Source organism: Ctenopharyngodon idella, chromosome 20 (genome assembly GCF_019924925.1).
Source record: "Ctenopharyngodon idella isolate HZGC_01 chromosome 20, HZGC01, whole genome shotgun sequence".
Lineage (NCBI taxonomy): Eukaryota > Metazoa > Chordata > Actinopteri > Cypriniformes > Xenocyprididae > Ctenopharyngodon > Ctenopharyngodon idella.
This window is the reverse complement of record NC_067239.1, coordinates 3,818,346-3,840,189: the sequence shown is the minus strand read 5'-3', so window position 1 is coordinate 3,840,189 and position 21,844 is coordinate 3,818,346. Positions and strand designations below refer to the sequence as shown.

Here is a 21,844-nt window from a genome sequence, read left to right as displayed (position 1 = left end):
ATGGTTACAGTTAGAGCTACTACATTAAATCCATGATTTGTGGACTGAAAAGCCTTCTATAGCTTGTTTGTTCATGGCACAATATTTCTCCTGGTTTTCACGTCAGCACTGTTTGTTCTGATATCTATGGTTTATAACAGAAAACTCTGTTTTGCTGCTTACCAGATCTCACAGCGATGTTATTAATACTGTGGAGAATTCAAACGCTTTCTCACTGTATCGAGATCGGCCCGCGGCTAAACCTGTTCTGAGCTCGTACTGCGTTGTCTATTATTGGTCTGAGCTGATAAGCGGTGTAAAATAGTAACACTGGTCTCAAGATCACATATTATTTTTTTCATGATTTTAACATATTAAAAGGTATTAAAACAAATCCACTTATCTTGAGTTATCACAAGAAAACAAGGCAAAAATAGTAATGCAGTAACTCGGTCATCCTTACATGGTTAGTCTGCCTAAATATATACAGTTTGTAAAATTGTTAAATTATATTATTACTATTTTAATATAGTATTATATTATATTGTATTTAATATTTTATATTGCTTTTTTATTATAAAATTGCTGTTAAAATTAATTTTATTTAGTTTGTTTATATATGAGCGAAATGCTGATGTTTTGTGTGCAGGCTGGTCAATCCTCCACTGTGATAGAGAACATCCACACCATCATCGCCGCTGCTGCCGTCAAGTTCAACTTTGACCAGCTCAGCCACCTCTTCGTCCTCATACAGAAGGTCTTGTCCATCTTCCTTTGGACTCTTTCATCTTTGTGAAGTGTGTTTTTGACTCTGCCTTGTGTGTTTTCAGAGCTGGGAGGTGGAGAGTGACCGCGTGAGACAGAAACTTCTGAGTCTGATTGGACGGATCGGCAGGGAGGCTCGCTCTGAGGCAACCACAGGAAAGGTGCGTGTCGTCAGAATTAAACTGCATGTGTATTTCTGTCCCTCACCTGAAAGTTGGGCTTTGATCCTGGCTAGCTGTTAATAAGCTACAGTGCTGAAACGCGAAAGGCAGTGATTGATGTAAAACTGTTGAAGCTAGTGAAAGTGGATTATTATTGCACTGCAGTGATTTACAGTTTAACATTAAGAAGTTATTTATTTACATTTAAATCATAAAATGTAGTAATATATAAAAAAAAAATGTACAGAAATCTTTAAACAAATACTCCACAGGGTAGGAATACATGAATATAATATTAAAATGCTACATATAATATTTAATTAAACCATTTTTTAAACCCAAATCACCTGTATATTATATTAGATAAATTATATGACTGATAAATATTGTATTATACAATCTTAATATATTTCTTCACTTTCACATGCCACTTGAAGGTGGTCAGGTTAAACCTGGTTAAAGTTATTTTCTGTATTTGACAATAGATTTTAATATGCTACCACCTACACTACCATTCAAAAGATGTGGGTCATTCAGATTTATTTTTTTTAAATGAATACTGTTACAAAAATTCAGTTTCATTCTTTTGAACTTTCTATTAATCAAAGAATTCTTAAAAAATGTATCACAGTTTCCAGAAAAATATTAAGCAGCACAATTGTTTTCAACATTGATAATAATCAGAAATGTTTCTTGAGCAGCAGATCATCATATTAGAATGATTTCTGAAGGATCATGTTACACTGACATGACACTCTAGTAATGATGCTGAAAATTCAACTTTGCATCACAGAAATAAATTACATTTTACAATATATTCAAATAGAAAACCGTTATTTTGAATTGTAATAATATTTCAAAATATTACAGGATTTTTTTTGATAAAATAATTGCCGACTTGGTGAACATAAGCGACTTTGGAGCATGACAAAAAATAAACAGTATCTGTGTGTGTTTTTTTTGTGGCTTGTGTGTCAGGTGTTAGAGGTATTGTGGGAGTTGGCACATCTCCCCACCTTACCAACCACTCTAGTGCAGCAGGCCCTGGAAGAACACCTGACCATCCTCAGCGACGCATACGCCGTCAAAGAAACTGTCAAGAGGAACTACATCATCAAATGCATCGAAGACATCAAGAAGGTGAGCTGATGCCATAATTCTCAAAATTCCAATAATGGCTCCAGAGTCTGCCGTACACTTCACCTTCAGTGTTTCAACTAATAGGAATCTGATGTTTTTTTTTATGATGTGACTGCTACATTATTATTATGTTTTTCTGTCATTATGGTAAGTCGCTGTCTGTCTTGCTTCTGGTGGTCTGAATTGGAGTGAGAGTCTCTCACACAAATCTCCTGTTCTCCTCCATCTGCTTTATGCTCCTTCCTCAAAATCCATATTCAGAAGTTTATAGACCGTAAACACACAGAAACGCAATGACACACATTTTTGAGCTTCCTGGCTTCTCTTTCAGGCTAGAATTTGTGCAGTGGGCTATTTTAAGAGCTGATCCTGGGAGTATAAAGGTGTTGTTCTGTCTCTAGTGCTAAATGTATATTTTTGGCACTCTCGTTTCAGCTTGCCTCATCTCACCCCAAACACGCACGCACACACAGGCATTCACTTTGCTCAATCTTTGCGCTTCAGCCTCTGGTGGGATTTGGGTGCAGCGTCTGCCGCATAAACTCTTTAGTGGCGCTCACTGAATACAAACTGAAGTTTATCTCTTTAGATGCAAATACAGGAGGATTCAAAGTCTCCCAGCGAGACACAGGTCTCTTTTCTTACTGGCACCTGGGGCAAGAAGAAACCGAGCTCATTGGCTAAAGTAAGAGAAGACCCACCCCTTAAGTTTAACACTGACCAATCATAACTCAACTGAATCTCACATGAACAGAATTTGATTTGCAAACTCATGATTGCCACTTGATTCACAGGGAAGTACTGTAAAGATGTGTGTGATTTACAAAGGGAACCTCTAGGGGTTTGATCTTCAAATCCAAATATTAACTAATGACTATTGGCTTCAATCATTCTGTTGTTGGACGATTTTAAAGGTTTGGTAATCAGAGACTCTAACCAAAGCCTGGGGTAATGGAGGGGTCAGTGACATGATGCTGATTTCTTTGTTCCTTTTATTAATTTAATAAAAAAAAAAAAAAAAAAAAAAAAAGTATTTCACATGTGTAATAACTTGAATATTTTTTGGGGGGAATAAAGTAAAACATTTCTGGGAGTTCTGATATCACAATGAAGAATAAAGCCTCATTAAAAGAAGACAAACATGTAGAAAAAACATAAAACAGGAAATGATATCATAAAAAGGACCCCTTCAAAACCACATGACTCCATGTCAATAAGTCTCTTAAAAAATCAGATGATTTGACCATTTTATGACAAAACAAAGTTAGTGTTCAGGTTGTTAAATGTCATGTGGTGCGACTCTTCATGATATTCATGAATTCATAATTCATGAAATTTGTAAAAAAAAAAAAAAAATGTTTTGAAAAATAGTTTATAGTCCTATCCCATGGAGGCTTGTCTCCACCATTAAATGAAAAATAAATAAGGTAATTGTGACTTTTTAATCTCACAATTCTGACTTTTTTCCTCACAATTGTGAGAAATAAAGTCAGAATTGCAAGATTAAAAAGTCACAACTACCTTTTTTTTTTTTTTTTTTTTTTTTTTTTTTTAGTGGCCGAAATAATCATCCCTTCATTTATGTCTGTTCTAGATTGTGTGTCTGTTGTAGATTTTGATTATTTTTTAATTTAAAAAAAATGTATTGTATTTCCCATTCATTTCCTATGATGGGTCAAATTGACCCGAGGAGAGGATCGAGTGCGAATTTTTTTAGATAATTTTTTTTCGAAAAATTAAAAAAAATTTTTTAAAACAACCACAGAAACTCCTAGAATCTAGTCAACTTTTTTTGTGCGCATTCCAATTTGTGGTAAAATTAAACAAGGTCTTGTACTGCTCAGATGAAAAAAAAAAAAAAAAAAAGCTTTATTTTATTACTTTTTACTTGATGGTGACACCACATGACATTTTAGAGTCATTAAATTGAAAATGATATGAAGTTTTACTAAACCATTTGAAAGTACATATTTCTACGTCATTGACCCAGATTGAGATTGCTGTATTCAGTGAATGCACCATGTGTGTTATGGTTGATGTCATTGTGTGTTTATATCTGTGTGTTTGTGCTTGTATTGTAGTCGTCTCAGCAGACTAACCCTCAGACAGTGTGGGTGGTTCCAGCCTTGCGGCAGCTTCACGAGATTACCCGGTCTTTTATCAAACAGACCTACCAGAAACAAGACAAGGTAGGTTCAGACAGCGTCCAGACGGACCATCTGGCCTGTTCATTTTTTTACACATCTGGTGCTACGTAATGGCTTTGCATTTATAGTTTGTGTCATCTTCTCTATTAGAGTATAATCCAAGACCTGAAGAAGAATTTTGAGATAGTGAAGCTGATCACAGGCTCTCTGGTGTCATGTCATCGCTTGGCCGTGTCCGTCGCGGGATCCAATGGTCTTTCTGGGTCCACACTGGTCGATGGACGGTACTCCTATCAGGAGGTACGCTGCCACATGTCAATTTTCTTTTAGTCATACTGAAAACTTGATGTTTATATCACAGCTCGATTGATGATTGCCAATAATGAGTACCACGGTTATTTGAATTTTTGGTACAGTCATTTTTTTAAAGAAATGAATACTTTGATTCAGCAAGGATGCATTAAATTGATCAAATGTATAGACTTTCTATTAGAAATGTTTGAGCACCAAATCAGCATATTAGAATGATTTCCCAAAACGGTAGTGTACGTACATAATAGATATAATAATAAAAAACTGATATGATATAAAAAAAATAATAATAATAATTAAAAAAATTCAATTTAAAAAGAAGAAAACCATAAAACTTGTGCTCCCAGTGGTTCTCAAAGAGGTAAATGAAATAAAATATGCACTTTTTTTAGTTATCTACAACACGAAAAATATTTCGAAATGTTTTTCTGATGCAAGACTTTTATTTTGAAAGACGTGCATAAAAGCTGTTGACTCCTCTACAAAGACTGCATTTTTCCATTCCAATATGCTACGTTTTCATTCTTTTTCTATGTAAACACTCTACACGGACATGTTTGGCATTTGCGTTCCCGTCTTTTGCAGTGTGCATGACACGGCGTTCCAAAACACTTAAGTTAAAAAGTTAAACTTTTAAAAAACATGCCTTGCAGAGTTTTTCCGTTACCAAAAAAGTACCAGTAAATTCCATAACTGGTACGTTGTGTGTTAGCTGGGAGGGATTTGCGTGCAGGTATGATGTTAATTCTATTTATCAGGATCAGTGTCCATATGTTTTATTAACCATTCATCTTAGTATAGTGTATTTAACCTTAACCCAAAATACCACCAGTTCTATATTTTTGATGATTGTGGTGGCTTATACCAGCTCACTAACTAGTCTGTGACTGCTATTTAATAGCCTTACTGTATAATACTGTTTATTCATTAGTGTTAGTGAAACTCTTACAATGTATGTGCATGTTAAGTGGGTTGAGAACTATTGATCTACAGCATATTACATAGTTTTTGATGTTACAAAAGACGATCGACTTCTAGCTTCTAGTTAATTATTACAGAGTAAAGAGTCTAGTAATTTCCTCTGGGGCACAGATGAGTCATATTGTTATTTGACTGAAGAATTAGCACAGGACAAAAATATATTTGTTGACTACAGAGGTGACTCATGTTATGCCTCACATTTAAAAAGAATTCAGAAGAGAAGTGTGGTTTTGACTACCTGATGTTATCATTTATTTTTTCCACATTTTTCCAGTATTTGGAGGGTCACTTGAAGTTCCTTGCATTCTTCCTGCAAGAGGCCAGTCTGTACCTGGTCTGGAATAGAGCCAAAGAGATCTGGGAATGCTTAGTGTCCGGCATGGATGTGTGCGAGCTGGATCGAGAGGTGTGGTGGTGTTGTTTTTGTTTGTTTTAAGTAACTTATTTATGCGAACTTGTTAAATAAAGTATGTTTAATGGCTTTTCAGTTCTGTAGTATAGAAATTAGGGATGTACCAATATCACTTTTTTCAGAACGCGTCCGATATTTTTAGTACTTGCCGATACCGAGTACCGATACCTGTATTTTAATTGCATTTTTGATTTTAAAAATATTGGGCAGACAAACCAAAAGAATATGAATCAGTTTAGTTGGCTTAGCAAATAGATATTTCCTTCAGTTATTTTCATGCCTAATTATGCCTGTTAAAATGAATTGTAGAAGCTACTGTTACTGTCACTGTTCATATTATTGCGGTATCGTATTTTATCTTTAATTTAATAGCACATTGAATATTTAGAGCTGCTCCAGCAGGGCTCAACCAGTCAAGAGCAGTGACTGATTTTCTCTTTGTCTTTTTTTGTTAGATTAACATTGAGGACAAAGACAGCAGTAGGTTTATTAGGCTGCTGTCACTTTAAGAGCTGCACTTATCCAACATACTGTTACACACGCCTTTTTTCTCAACTGTTTACAATCACTTAAAACATAACTGGCTATGTTTCACAAGGATACTCGCCTATACGGCATTTTGACATAATTTTGTAGGAATTTGTCCATTGAAGTGCAAGAAGACATGAAACGTGATTTAATAGGATATATATTATATTCGCGTTTCTATGTTTCTGTCACAAGCACTGTACTGTACACGCTGCATGGTATCGGTTGTTGGTATCAGAGCATTTTAATAAGTACAAGTACACGAGCGCAGTTTCGGGCCCGGAACCAATACTGGTATCGGTATTGGTGTATCCCTATTAGAAATCGTTGCATTTTACCAAACTATGTAGTAGTTTTGTTAATGTTTGTCTCCCTGCTGTAGATGTGTTTCGAATGGTTCACTAAAGGACAGCATGATCTAGAGAGTGACGTTCAACAGCAGCTCTTTAAAGAGAAGATCCTCAAACTGGAGCCTTATGAGATCACTATGAATGGTAAGATTTCAGCCACAAATATCACTCACCACTTCCACTTAAAACCGCAGTAATTCCACATTAAGTAAGTATTGTACCTTGAGGTATTGCATCCTGTACATCTGCAGGAAACCACTGTGGGTACTGTGCTAATTTTACCCTCGCAGAAAAATGCCCTCATTAGCACCATGCGGTGGAGTTGCATGAAGTGGTATTTTGAGTATGTGAGTTTTCTCTGGGTTTCATCATGTCTTACAGGGTTTAACCTCTTCAAGACCTTCTTTGAGAATGTAAACCTCAGTGACCACCGTCTCAAACGGCAGGGAACACAGTTGGTATGAGATTCCTTGCTTGTTCTCAGTAAAATTGATAGGGAAAATCCAGCATTAATGTCTAGACTGGCAAATATATATATATATAATTGATTCTCTCAGTGTGTGGAGCGATTGGATCTGGCTGGGATGGACTTCATCTGGAGAATTGCGATGGAATCTCCAGACGAGGACATCGCAAATGAAGCCATACAGCTCATCATTACCTACAGCTACATAAATCTCAACCCCAAAATGAAGAAGGTCAGAAACCCTGATTTTTTTTTGTTATCAGTGCACATAGTTTCTCCATAATTCTCTGTTAATAAACCTTTTATTGTGTGTGTATTTTTACAGGACTCAGTATCTCTACATAAGAAATTCATTGCTGACTGCTACAAGAGATTGGAGGTGTGTGTTACAGTGTGAAATGACACTCTCTCCCTCTTCCCTTGTGATGATAATTGTGATAAAACTCATCCTTATATCACACACAGGCTGCTAGCTCTGCGCTGGGCGGCCCGACCCTCACACATGCTGTTACCCGGGCAACCAAGATGCTGACAGCCACTGCTATGCCAACGGTCGCCACATCAGTGCAATCTCCATCTAGGTATGAGGACTAGTTTTTATTTGAGGAGCTTATTATATTAATTTACTACTTATATTATTTTTAATATACTTATATTAAGCTACTATTAATTTTTCAAGGGGACCTATTATGCAAAATGTACTTTTATAAGGTGTTTAAACACAGATGACAAACGTGTGTGTAAACAATCAGCCTATAATGGCAAAAGTCCACCCACTCCTTTTTTATAATCCCCATAAATCATAAACTGTCTCTCCAAGTGAGCGGTTCCAGATTTAATACTCTTACATAAGAGTAGGGGGAAGCCTTATTAAAGCTACTGAAGTTATTCAGTCAAGAGCAGTGAGTGATTTTCTGTTTTTCTTTTGTTGTTCGGATCATATTAACAGCAGATACAGCAGTAGGTACTGTATATTACGCAGCTGTCGCTTTAATACACAGATCTGATATACACATGCGATTTCTTTCCCTGCTGTTTACGTTCACAGACATAACTGACTATGTTTGTGAACTGTGTTTTTGACAGTGTAAGTGCAATAAGACATGATAGAGAACTCAGTTTAATACTCACAGGACGTGCCGTCTGACAGTCAGCTTTCTGTGCGCGTTTCAGTTGTGTGCGCTCAGAAAACTATATATCAGAAGTTTAAACTGTTATGGCCTTAAAACGCATGAAAATAATTAAAATATTAACATATTAACATCATTAATATGATGACGAAGAACTGCAGTGTCACGAGAGCATGACAGCGATAGAGATGATAATCAAAACCAAACAGATGTTTTGTTAGTTTTTGGCAGAGTATCCGAGGCATGAGCTGTTAAAGCTCCGTCCTCTTCTTGACATGGGGGCGGGGAGCGGCAACCCATTTGCATTTAAAGATACATGCATGGAAACAGATGGCCATTTACAAATGGCCATTTACAACATGGTATAATAAATGATTTGTGGGGTAAACTTCACAGACACTTTCTAGGGACACCAGAGACTTATATTACATCTTGTAAAAAGGGGCATAATAGGTCCCCTTTAAAAGTCCAGAGCAACTTATAAAAAAAATTAGGAAAAACACATCAGAATTGTACCAAAACTGGAGCAGACGGTTTTAACTGTACAATAATTAACTAATAGCAGTATTGTAGTAATTATTAATATAAGAATTATAGTAATAAACAAAATATTTAAAGACACATTATTGTAGCATAATTGTTACAAAAAAAAAAAAAAAAAAAAAGGGAAAGTTTGAGTCAGTTCAGTTGAAAAAAAAAGTTTTTGTTCATCACTAATAGCAGAAAGTCTGTTAGAATAACACAAACCTTTGCAGAATCACAAAGACTGGTTTGTTGTATTTGATTTTATTGTGGTTTTGTTTTGTTTTGTTTTGTTTGGGGTTTTTTTGTTTGGTGTGTTGTTTTGAACAATTCATATCTCACATTCACCTTGTCATTAAGTCACATCAGACTTGGTGCAACATTAAAGTTTATCTGTCTTAACTGATCTGAAGGTGAATTTGATATCAAGATTGACATTAAAATTTAACCCATCTGTCCTTAGGTCCAGTAAACTAGTGATCATTGAGAGACTTCTGTTATTGGCAGAGCGTTACGTCATCACAATAGAGGTGAGAATTGATACACACACACACACACAACACAAATGAGTATACACACATCCTGTATTGAACCTCCTATAGTGTTGCTTTAATCTTAAATAATTTAGAGTTTATCTCTGTTTGAAAGCGCCAGTCGTTCTCTGCAAAGAAACCAGCAAGCTGTAAAAGTCAGACGTAACAACGTCATTGAATGACAGACTTGGCTAATTAATTCTCTTAACATGTTAGATAGTTGTCAGACTTGCAGCTGTAGAATGATGGTTGACTGCAATATTCAACATCTCCCCGTTTCTCCAGCTGTTCAGTTCTGTACTGAAATCTGGCATAGAGTCTGTCGCAGCATTTAGCGCATTCAGGAATAATCATCCCAGGACACAGTGAAAGTGATCCGATACGGTGTTGATTCCTGTGTGGCAGACGTTTTGACACCCGTTCAGTCTAACAGATACTAATTGGTTATTGACAGACATTTGGTGCAGGAAGTTCTTTTGGACTGTAGCACTTTTGTCAAATGTGTGAATTTGAGTAAATCATGTAAAATTAAGCTCAGTAGCTCATTTCTAGCATTCATTACCCCATTCATTGAAATGGAAAATTGATTTGAAATTGCAAGTTTATTGCTGTAAGATATGAAAGAGCATCTAATGTTAAGTTTACCTCATGAAAGTGGTCCAATAGCTTTTGTTTTATTCATAATAATATATTTTATATATTATAATAATATATGCATTATATTTTATTTGTTATGTATGTCTTAATTATTTATTATACACTACCGTTCAAATCTTTGGGGTCGATAGTTATTTATTTATTTTTATATTTTTAAATATTTTTTGAAAGAAGTTTCTTACGCTCACTTATTTGATAAAATAAAAAACCGGTAATATTGTGAAATATTATTACAATTTAAAATAACTGTTTTCTATTTTAATATTTTTTAAAATGTCATTTATTCCTGTGATCAAAGCTGAATTTTCAGCATCATTACTCCAGTCTTCAGTGTCACATGATCCTTCAGAAATCATTCTAATATGCTGATTTGATGTTCAAGAAAAATTGTTTTGAATCTGTAAAGTTTTTATGCCAATCAACATTTAAATTATTATACATTCACACTGGTTTGAATTGGAAAATGTGTTTCTTGGTCAAAGCGACTCACACTGAACTGCTGGATCTGTTTCAGGACCTGTATTCTGTTCCTCGAACTATTCTACCTCATGGAGCGTCTTTCCACGGCCATCCTGTTACACTTCACATCACTTATGAATCTACCAAAGACACATTCACCTTGGAGGTAACACCACACACACACTTTCTGGAGACAAAACTCCCTTTCCGTCTGGCACTCGCAACACAGACGCACACACTTATGACAGATTGTAAGCAGGGTTGATATAAATGCTAGACAAACATTCTCCTTATTTGGAGAATAGAGGAACATTGATTTATGGCAGGTGGACGTTCGGCATGAGACACCGAATGTGATATTTAAAAACACAAAGGACTGTTGTGTGATCATTCACTCTGTAGACTCAACTGACTGGCATTTGCTTTGACCATTTTGATTCATCCTTTCAAATAAGGCCTTATGTGTTTGTGTACATGTGAATGTGTGCAGGCCCACAGCAACGAGACTATAGGCAGCATCAGATGGAAGATAGCTGAGCAGCTCAGCTGTCCGGTGGACAATGTGCAGATATTTGCCAATGACAGCATGGTGAGTCAAAACTAACTGTGATCTGTCACAGTCATACCCGAGCGGTGCACAGGTGCCAAAAACTCCTACAGCACAGGCCAGCACTGTTTGAGACTGCGGCAGCTATTATGATCGCATGTGGAGACTTTAGAGAGTTAACAATAAACATTGTATATTCATATGGATTATTGTTACTATTAGTGTTATTTTAGTAGTATTTATATACTATTATTGTGTTTATTAAAGTGTCCCTATTGTGCTATTTTAAAGGTTCTTAAAGGGTTTGTTCACCCAAAAATTTAAATTCTGTCATTAATTACTCACCCTCATGTCTTTCCAAACCTGTAAGACTTTCGTTCATCTTCAGAACACAAATTAAGATATTTTTGATGAAGTCTGAGAGCTTTCTGTCCCTCCATAGACAGCTACGCGACTACCACTTCAAAATGTTCATAAAAAGATCGTAAAACTAATCCATATGAATTGAGCGGTTAAGTCAAAATTTTCTGAAGAGACTTGATCGCTTTATATGATGCACAGATTTAATTTAGTCTTTTATTCACATATAAACATTGATCAGTGAACATAAACAGAAGCTCAACCAAACTGGCTTGATGCGCGAGAACAAACCTCTTGCTGAAGCTCAATCGTGCTGCGTAACACGAGAATGAACCTCATTGGTTCTTGCTGAAGCTCAAACGTGCTGCGTAACACGAGAATGAACCTCATTGGTTCTTGCTGAAGCTCAAACGTGCTGCGTAAGCCATAAGGATACTAAGTAGGAAGGAAGTAGAAGAACAAAGTAAGAGGAAGTAAGACTGGAATTACTAGACTCGTTTCAGGCAGTTCAGAATCGGTTCTTTCTTTTGTGAAATTAATCATGCACTTTAATCTTGCAGACCTTTTACATTCACAAACAGCGATATTACACACTTCATGAAAGGTAATAACCGAAGAAAGCATAATAGGGGCACTTTAATATTTTTAAATAGCTTTTATTTTCATATTTTCAGTTTTCATTTTAATTTTAGTTTAATATTTTTGTCGTGCTTTGTTTTTTAAAAATATTTCTAAATAGTTTTAATTTATTTTTGTTTCAGTTTTTAGTAATTTAAGTAAACTTTTTTTCAGTTAGTTACCAAGGCAACATTTCTAATTTTCATTTAGTTTTTCTTCTAATATTTATATTTCAATGAACAGAAATGTTTTTAATAGTTTAAGTTTTAGTTTTAATTAAGAATAACGCTATTGGCCAAGGAAATGTCATTTTGAAATGATCAACATCATCCAGTAACTGCCTGCAAGGGCCAGTTTACACCTGGTCACTTCATGTGTTTTTACTGATCAGATAGCTGATCTGATTTGTTAAAATGGTTCCATTTACACTTGGCCACAAAAATGTGTCTCCGTAAAACTAATATAAATTCTTACTTCAATTTTAAACGGAGTTCACTTCAACAAAAACAACAGATATGAGCTGCATTTTATTTATCATCAGCTAATTTCAAGATCAAAGACAGCAATAGGAGAGAGAGTGGCATCAGCACTGGTAAGATCATTTAGTCTCACTACTTTTAATAAAAATGATTGTGTTTTGAGCATCTCCGTTTACGTTTGCAGCAGTTTGCGTTGGCTTGCTGAAGAGATACTCGGCTACTCCTCTGCAGCAATGACTGTTGCAGTAGCGCCATCATATCTGGCTATAACATGTCAAATAGCCTATAACACACTCTCACACGTTTATTTTTTTTAACATTTTGGGAGGAGTAAAATTTACAAATGTGGTTTCAACAACCAGATGCATTTACACTTGTCCAGTTTCGTCTGGAATTCATCTCAGACCACCTCCTGAAGTGGTTTGAGTGATCGGATTTAAAGCGTTTCGGAGGGCACTTACACCTGGTCTTTTCACGATCGGATAGATATCTAATCAGAGAAAATACATGAAGTGACCAGGTGTAAACAGACCCTCAAACTTCAGAGTGCTCATTTTTTTATGTCAAATACTTAATTAACTGTTAAATGTGCATTCCAGCTGACGATGAATCGTGACCAGAAGCTGTTGAATCAGCTGGGTTTCTCTGATGAGCAGAGTCTGACAGTGAAGAGCTCAGGAACAGGCACACCGTCAGGCAGTTCAGCGGACAGCTCTGCCTCGGCCAGCTCCAGCAGCAGCGGGGTCTTCAACTCAGCATACGCTCTGGAGCAGGTACATACACACGCTGATCTGACAACTCACACTTTGCTGGTACTTATTGGATCAAGTACACTCTAATGGTACCAGTACACACTTGTTTACATCATATGCAAAATTTGGGGGGTGGTAAGATTTATAATGTTTTGGAAAGAAGTAGGACTATCACCGACTAAAGATTTCTCTAGCCAACTATTAGTCATTCATTTAAGCCATTAGTCAACTAAATGCACATTTATATTAATTTAATTGTAATTAATTTAATTATATATTAAATATATACTGAGGAGAATATTAAACTATAATGAGCATTTAAAATACATATAGGCATACAGCCTATTTTGGGTTAAAGCGCACGCTTAAAGCTTGCCACAAAGCATCGGCAAAAGTAATGATTATGAATGTGGTGGGAAAAAAATAGCAAGCAGACATTTTAATAATTTATTAATAAACTAGTGTTTTCTGAGTCTGTGTCCGTTGCAAAGATAAAGTTGATGATGCTGACTCTCATCTCTGCAGTATAGTAAATATACACCTATAGAGAAATGCACCTTTCATATGAATTACATAAGCAGAGAGCATTTATTTTTGACATTTCAAGCTTTCTATAGATACATTTCTCATGTCTGTACGGCAAGTATACGTTGAGTTTTGGCTCATTTTTGTGACACGCTCCAGTTCAGGGAGATGGAGACAGCAGGAAGGGCATCCTGTTTGTTTTCTTTATTTTAAAAAGGCACAATGTTTTCTTGTTGTTGTGAGTTTACACAAATAAAAGTAGACCCTTTCCAGTTTCGAATGATGTCTTACTCTTATCTGTATGACCAAAAATAACTGAGTATTTTAAATGGTTTCCGCTGTTATCAGGAAAAAAATGATCGCGCCGGCGCCTCCATGTCTTGCAGTAAAGCGCGCTTTACTTCAGCTTTCACACTCCGCACAAACACTTGGATATGTGCCTAATAATAGCGCACATTTATCTAGGATAACGTTAGAGCGAGCAGCCATGTAAAGATGCTACTACTAGTCGACTATTAGGGGACATCCCTAATTTCTTCAGTGTCACATGATCCTTCAGAAAGTATACTAATATGCTGATTTGCTGCTCAAGAAACATTTCTCATTATTACCAATGTTGAAAACAGTTGTACTGCTTAATATATTTGTGGAAACCGTGATACATTTTTTTTCCTGGATTCTTTGATGAATAGAAAGTTCAAAAGAGCAACATTTATTTTAAATAGAAATCTTTTTTAACATTATAAATCGCTGTAGTTTCATGTTTGATCAATTTAAAATGTTCTTGTCTAATAAAAGTATTAATTTCTTTCTTTAAAACTTGCAAAAAAACAGTTGTGTATTTATCAAACTCATGTGTGATTGCAGGAGAAATCTCTTCCTGGTGTGGTCATGGCTTTGGTGTGTAATGTCTTTGAGATGCTTTATCAGCTTGCTAACTTGGAGGAACCCAGGTAAACAACCCACAACAACTGCTAGTTATCCTATTATTTATTTGAAGGGATAGTTCACCCAATAATTATATTCTGTCATTATTTGCTCAGCATCATGTTGTTTCAAACCGGTATGCTGTTTTTTCTTTATTCTTGTATTGTTGATTTCGCTTCACAAATGAACCCTTTCGCTTTGCTGGCATATATTGTATTTTGTGATTTCAGTTGACTTGTAATGATTGTGTGGCCATCTTGTTAATATCCAGAATAACTTTGCGTGTGAGGAAGTTGTTGCTGCTTATCCCGACTGACCCAGAGGTGCAGGACGCCCTTGATAACTTTGTGCCAAAAGAGTCTAGCGTCTGGAGTCACCAGGTAACGCCTATCCATGACTTTGGATAACATTGGATAAAATTTCTACAATGTTTCTCATGTTCTTAAAAATGTATTGATCCAATGACTCATCCTTAAATGATTTATTTTATATATATATATATATATTTTAGACAAATATACACTACCATTAAAAAGTTTGGAGTGATATGAATTTTTTTTTTTTTTTTTGAAAGAAGTCTCTTTTGCTCGCCAAGGCAGCATTTATTTGATCAAACATACAGCAAATACAGTAATATTGTGAAATATTATTAGAATTTAAAATATCTGTTTTCTATTAGTTTTTTTTATGTAATTTATTCCTGTGATGCAAAACTGTATTTTCAGCATCATTACTCCAGTCTTCAGTCACGTTCCTTCAGAAATCATTCTAGTATGATGATTTACTGCTCAAGAAACATTTCTTATGCTTCTTAATATTTTTGTTGAAACAGTGATACATTTTTTTCCAGAATACTTTGATGAACAGAAAGTTCAAAAGAACAGCATTTAATTAAAATAGAAATCTTTTGTAACATTATAAATGTTTTTACTGTCACTGTTGATCAATTTACCCTGTGCCCTTGCTGATATTTTTCTTAAAAAATTGTATTGACCTCAAACTTTGATTTGTTTAACATTTTGTGCTCGATACATAACATGATTAAAATGATGGAAATTATTTAATAGTTTTGAGGAGTTTATTATTCTCAGATGTGTAACATTGTAATAGTAAAGAATGAGTAGGTGTGACTGGTAGTTTAGGTGAAATAGATCACTGGCTGGATGACTCAGCATTTTGAGAGCTGTGACAGTGTTTTTTGTTTTTAGCAGGATGCACATAGAAGACAGTGCTTTCTAGCAGACAGTAAATAACTTCTCTCTCTGTCTCATCAGAAAACTCTGTTTACACTGGGGTCTGGTTCTCAGGCCTCGAAGTCTCCGTCTCTGTCCAGTAAACAGCAGCACCAGCAGAGTGCAGCATCTATCCTGGAGTCTCTGTTTCGTTCATCTGCCCCGGGCATGTCTACATTCAGAGTGCTCTATAACCTGGAGGTTTGTCATGCATTTCTCATGTTTAAAGGATTAGTTCACTTCAGAATTAAAATTTCCTGATAATTTACTCACCCCCATGTCATCCAAGATGTTTATGTCTTTCTTTCTTCAGTCGAAAAGAAATTAAGGTTTTTGAGGAAAACATTCCAGGATTTTTGTCCATATAGTGGACTTCACTGGGGTTCAACGGGTTGAAGGTCCAAATTGCAGTTTCAGTGCAGCTTTAAAGGGCTCTAATGATGTCGGATGGTACTTCCGCCTACGTCACCTGTGGCCTTTCCAACATGATTATGTAATGCGTGGCACATCAGTTTACTAGATAAGACTCTTATTCCTCGTCTGGGATCATGTAGAGCCCTTTGAAGCTGCACTGAAACTGACATTTGGACCTTCAACCCGTTGAACCCCAGTGAAGTCCACTATATGGGGAAAAATCCTGGAATGTTTTTCTCAAAAACCTTAATTTCTTTTCGACTGCAGAAAGAAAGACATGAACATCTTGGATGACATGGGGGTGAGTAAATTATCAGGAAATCATTCAACCCTGTTACTAAAGTTATTATTCGTAGAAATTATCGAACAAAAATGTTTGCGTTTATCAAATATTAAAAAACAACGTTTTTAAGACCCTACTGATTAACAGCTTAAATTTTAGCCCTGTTGCAAATCATAATATTACAATGATTTCTGAAGGACCATGTGACACTGAAGACTGGAAAAACTCACTTATACACTCACCTCCATCCGTTCTCTTAGGTGTTGAGCTCCAAGCTGATGCCCACATCTGATGATGAAATGGCGAAGACCAGTGTCAAATCTTTCTGTGAGAACTTCCTAAAAGCGGGAGGTCTCAGGTAGCCGTCTACTTTTTACCCACTTTTCCTCTGCATGTTGATAATTATGCAGTCTTAATGTGTCTGTATATTTTAATCATTAATTATCTCAGCGGCACATTGTCTCTCTCTCTGTCTCAGTTTGGTGGTTAACGTCATGCAGAGAGACTCCATCCCCTCTGAGGTGGACTACGAGACCAGACAGGGAGTCTATTCCATCTGCCTGCAGCTGGCCAGGTGCAGTCTCATTTATCAGTCTGGCTGTCTTCTCGTTCCTATTTTTCTATTTTGTGTCGTACTTTTCTCTTTTTTTCTCTAGCCCTGGGTATACTCCGTTTTTTTACGCACACGCTAATGTACGCGCACAGTCGAACGCAGGCGTTCAACGCAGTTTTAAGCGATCTCTCACCACGAGTTACAACCCTTGTAAATATATTTGTATTCTTTCATGCTAGAGTTGTACAAATGAGGGTACTTACTAACCCCTTCGCACAATCACTCGTCTATATAGGCCTCTATTGTGGCTGTAGCTTTCGTGCGTTCTGGTCTGTTGTTGTGTTTATGCAGTTTTTCTTCGACTACCTTGTGAATCGCCCCCAAGTACGCTGACCTTTTGTACACGTAAAAAGTGTTGCTTTAAAAACGCTTGTGTTCTTTTCAGGTCATTTTTGTCATGGAAGAAAAATAAAAACTGTTTGAGAGAACATCCCATAGATTTCTCTTTTTTATTTTTTTTTATGCGTTTTGGCCATTCATTTACACGACAACACCGTTTTGGGGGCCTGAAAACGCAAACTTTTGAAAACTGTTTTCAAAGTGCAAGTTCTTGAAAATGATACTGTTATCGTCTCTGTGTAAACTACAAAAATACGAATTTGTGAAAATGGTGACGCCATCCTCATGCGTATAATGTGTTCAGTCTATAGGTGCGTAGTGTTTCTTTACAAAGTGACATCGCCATCTACTGGCCTGGCGGCAGAATACAGTGTTTTTAGTTGTTTTCGCAGATCCGTGTGAACGGGGATCGTTTTGACAACGTTGTCGTCTTTATGCAAAAAGCACAAAGTATATTTTAATATATCTTTGTTGTTGTTTAAATGTACTCTAAGACATCTAGATGAAAACATGACTGAAATGGGTCATTTTTGAGCCAAACATAATGGGTGTAATTTTATAAATAGTCAGCAGGTGTTAAAGCATACCTCATTCAGAAGACATGGCTTAATTTGAAAGGCGAAAGAAACCGATAAGACAGAACAACAACAAACTTGACAAGCCCTTGTGTGAGGGGGTAAAGAGATTCCTGAAACTCTAATTTAGAGACATTTTTATCACTTATGGAGAGAAATAGCACAAACCCTTGACAAGGATGAAATTTTCTAGTGCGCATGTGTCAGATACCGGTGTTCACGCACGCTATATCGGCTGTATGCATACACTGTTCACGTCAAAGCTGAAGTATACATTTGGCTTTAGCGTTCATTTAAGTACTTGCTCTTTGTCTCCCCCTGTAGGTTCCTGCTGGTAGGGCAGGCTATGCCTAGTATACTCGACGAAGAGTTGAGCAAGGACGGTCTAGACACTCTGTCCTCTCGGCCGTTCCGTAACGCCGGGCGGCAGAGCGGCCGGCAGCTCTCCGTCTGTGGAACTCCGGAAAAATCCTCCTACAGGCAGGTGTCCATGTCTGACAGATCCTCCATCAGAGTAGAAGAAATCATCCCGGCCGCCCGTGTCGCCATACAGGTGCGTGAGAGCATCCAGTGCTCTCTTAGTTTTCTAAATTATTTTTTCCTTGCCATGTATGATTTGTCTGGTTTGTTGTTTCAGACAATGGAGGTGGGAGACTTCACATCCACAGTGGCGTGTTTCATGAGACTCACCTGGGCGGCAGCCGCAGGCCGATTGGACCTAGTTGGCAACAGCCAGCCGATCAGAGAGACCACCAACTCGCTTCTCCCACTGGGCGTACGCAGCAGGGTCAGCAGCACAGGTGAGGCTCTGATTGGTACTACACTACCGGTCCAAAGTTTGGAATAATCAAGATTTTTAAAATGTTTTAAATTACATTACATAAATTACATTTTAAAATATAATAACATTGAAAAATTTTTGTATGAATTGTAATAATATTTCAAAATATGACTGTATTTTTGATCAAATAAATGCAGCCTTGGTGAGCATAAGTGACTCATTTCAAAAATGTAATAATTCCAAACTTTTAACCTGTAGTGTATACATCTGTCTTTCAATCTTTGCATCTCTCTCATTGTTCTTGCGTGTGTGTGTGTGTTGCAGGAAGTAACTGCAGCTCCGGCAGTGAGGGAGAGATCACCACATTACAAGCTGGGATATGCGTCAAACAGCTGTGTGTGTCCATCAAGGACACTATTATCGCACGAGAAGCGCTCTCGTTACTTGTCACATGCCTTCAGCTACGCTCCCAACAGCTATGTAAGAAAAAAAGCACACTCATATGCTAAAGAAAAGTCAGCAAAAATGAAAATGCTTATGGAATCACTTTGTTTCTTGTTCTTTTTTAAGCTTCATTTTACAATCTGCCTTCTGTGAATGATTTCATCATTGATATTCTGCTGGGCTCGTCCAGTGGAGAGGTCAGTGCCTGCGTTATAGTTCTGACAAAATCAAACTGGTCTTATTAAGTATGACTTCTGAGTCCAAATGTCCTTTCACAGATCCGACGTGTGGCGTGTGATCAGCTGTACACTCTCAGTCAGTCAGACACATCTGCGTACCCTGATCTCCAGAAGCCCAACCTCTTCCTGCTGAAGGTGGTTCTGACAGCTCAACTTCCTCTCTGGTCTCCTACCAGCATCATGAGGGGCATTAACCAAAGGTCCGACACATAAAACATGCATGATTTCTTCTCTTTTAAGAGAACAGTTTAACCATTTGTGACAAATGAGACCTAAACAAAATTGCTGAAATTCAAGCACAGATTGTTACTGTAACAGGCCTACAAAATAAAGATATTGTGTAAACTTCATAAATCTGTGAAATGATGAATATCTACATGAGCTAAAATGATGATCATATTTTTAGGTTGCTTTCACAATGCACAGAGTATTTTGACCTGCGGTGCCAACTACTGGATGACCTGACCAGTAAGTTTCTGCCTTATTTTCAATAGAAATATATAATATATAACTTTCCACAAATTAGATGTATTTTCTAATTATTCACATAATTTTTGTTATAATACATAGTTAACTGTAGTAAAATCTATTTGTAATTTTTAACTAATTACCAAAAACATTTAGCTTCCTCCCACACTTTTACTTGCAACCCTGTTACCACATGATTTTCCCCTCTGTTACAAAAAAATTTAACATTCTTTAAAATTGTGACACATGAAGTAACATCATGTGTACAGCATTAGAAGAAAACAATCAAAGAAACGGATTCCATTTTCTATTGTAGTGTTGACTGCATTTATCAGTCTCACTCTTCAATCCTGTTACCCAAGTTATTGGGTTATTAGAAAATGTAGACAAATATGTATTTACTGTTTAATCTATAGGAAATGTAATTTTATCAAGAGCTTAATTAACATTTGGCTAGTCACTACTGAATGATCGCTTGATTTAGGCTAAATTTGCAACCCTGTTACCCCTTCTCCCTTATAAAATACAATTCATGTTTTTGAAAGAAGTCTCTTCTGCTCACCAAGGCTGCATTTATTTGATCAAAAATACAGTAAAAACTGTAATATTGTGAAATATTATTACAATTTAAAATGTCATTTATTCCTGTGATCAAAGCTGAATTTTCAGCATCATTACTCCGGTCTTCAGTGTCACATGATCCTTTAGAAATCATTCTAATTGGCTGATTTGATGCTCAAGAAACATATTATTATCAGTGTTGAAAACAGTCTTGCTGCTTCATTTTTTTGTGGAAACCATGATACATTTCTTTCAGGATTCTTTGATGAATAGAAAGTTCAATGAGCAGCATTGATTTGGAATAGAAATCGTTTGAAACAAAGTTTTTACTGTCAGTTTTGATCAATTTAATGCATCTCTCTCACACAAATATAATTTTTAATCTGTATTAATAAGGTTACATAGGGCTGGGTACTGACACAAATTTTACGATTCCGTTCAATTTCGTTTCACAAGGTTGCGATTTGATTTCAATTCGATATTATTTTGGATATATATCAAGTACAGCACATCAAATTTTCTCAAGGAAAAATTAAATCATTCAACTAATGCTGTAAACTATACATGGGAGTTAGTTGGTACTACATTAATGTAATATTGAAGGTCAAAATTAAAGGTGCAATATGTAAGAATTTTGCAGTAAAATATCCAAAAACCACTAGGCCAGTGTTATATATTTCGTTCACTTGAGTACTTACAATATCCCAAATGTTTCCAACTATTTGTAAATCATGAGAAAATTGCAATTTTAACCAAGGCTCCGGGATGTGTGAGGAGTCTCCTATCATTTGCGTCATACCCGCGTTACCCTCGGTTTCCGGTTTTATTTTGTAGAAACCATGGAAACACCAAAGACGCTTTAATATTTACGTTTTAATAGGCAAGGGAACAACTGTTTTGATATATTTATAGACAGAAAACGAATTATTGTTATATAGCTCAACACGTTTAGTCTTATTGTTTAAATCTAATTTTCTTGATTTTCCGAGAGTACCATTCTTTACCATGCCTCAGAGAAAAACACTATTTTGTGAAGTAGCTATCATAGCATAATCAGATGCAGCTTTATTTTTAGTAACAGTAATACAGCATTTTCTCCATCATACATTTTAAAATTAATTGCATGCCATTTATCAACACAAGCC

At 36.3% G+C, this 21,844-nt stretch overlaps 1 protein-coding gene across 3 annotated transcripts in view; it reads left to right on the top strand.

The window, feature by feature from the left end:
- usp24 (ubiquitin specific peptidase 24) overlaps positions 1 to 21,844 on the top strand; it is a 72,416-nt gene that overhangs the window by 28,670 nt on the left and 21,902 nt on the right. The window contains exons 13-40 of one of the 3 annotated variants that reach the window (XM_051873930.1): positions 629 to 736; positions 810 to 905; positions 1,884 to 2,045; positions 2,635 to 2,730; positions 4,127 to 4,234; positions 4,343 to 4,492; positions 5,760 to 5,891; positions 6,808 to 6,919; positions 7,157 to 7,233; positions 7,333 to 7,473; positions 7,567 to 7,620; positions 7,707 to 7,822; positions 9,357 to 9,423; positions 10,598 to 10,708; positions 11,033 to 11,131; positions 12,609 to 12,659; positions 13,146 to 13,319; positions 14,691 to 14,776; positions 15,022 to 15,130; positions 16,025 to 16,183; positions 16,940 to 17,037; positions 17,158 to 17,253; positions 18,531 to 18,759; positions 18,844 to 19,006; positions 19,312 to 19,467; positions 19,558 to 19,628; positions 19,710 to 19,870; positions 20,077 to 20,138. In XM_051873930.1, coding sequence (XP_051729890.1) covers positions 629 to 736; positions 810 to 905; positions 1,884 to 2,045; positions 2,635 to 2,730; positions 4,127 to 4,234; positions 4,343 to 4,492; positions 5,760 to 5,891; positions 6,808 to 6,919; positions 7,157 to 7,233; positions 7,333 to 7,473; positions 7,567 to 7,620; positions 7,707 to 7,822; positions 9,357 to 9,423; positions 10,598 to 10,708; positions 11,033 to 11,131; positions 12,609 to 12,659; positions 13,146 to 13,319; positions 14,691 to 14,776; positions 15,022 to 15,130; positions 16,025 to 16,183; positions 16,940 to 17,037; positions 17,158 to 17,253; positions 18,531 to 18,759; positions 18,844 to 19,006; positions 19,312 to 19,467; positions 19,558 to 19,628; positions 19,710 to 19,870; positions 20,077 to 20,138 — 3,244 coding nt within the window. The remainder of the gene's footprint in view (positions 1 to 628; positions 737 to 809; positions 906 to 1,883; positions 2,046 to 2,634; positions 2,731 to 4,126; positions 4,235 to 4,342; positions 4,493 to 5,759; positions 5,892 to 6,807; positions 6,920 to 7,156; positions 7,234 to 7,332; positions 7,474 to 7,566; positions 7,621 to 7,706; positions 7,823 to 9,356; positions 9,424 to 10,597; positions 10,709 to 11,032; positions 11,132 to 12,608; positions 12,660 to 13,145; positions 13,320 to 14,690; positions 14,777 to 15,021; positions 15,131 to 16,024; positions 16,184 to 16,939; positions 17,038 to 17,157; positions 17,254 to 18,530; positions 18,760 to 18,843; positions 19,007 to 19,311; positions 19,468 to 19,557; positions 19,629 to 19,709; positions 19,871 to 20,076; positions 20,139 to 21,844) is intronic. The other 2 variants (XM_051873932.1, XM_051873931.1) reach the window with 2 other exon arrangements.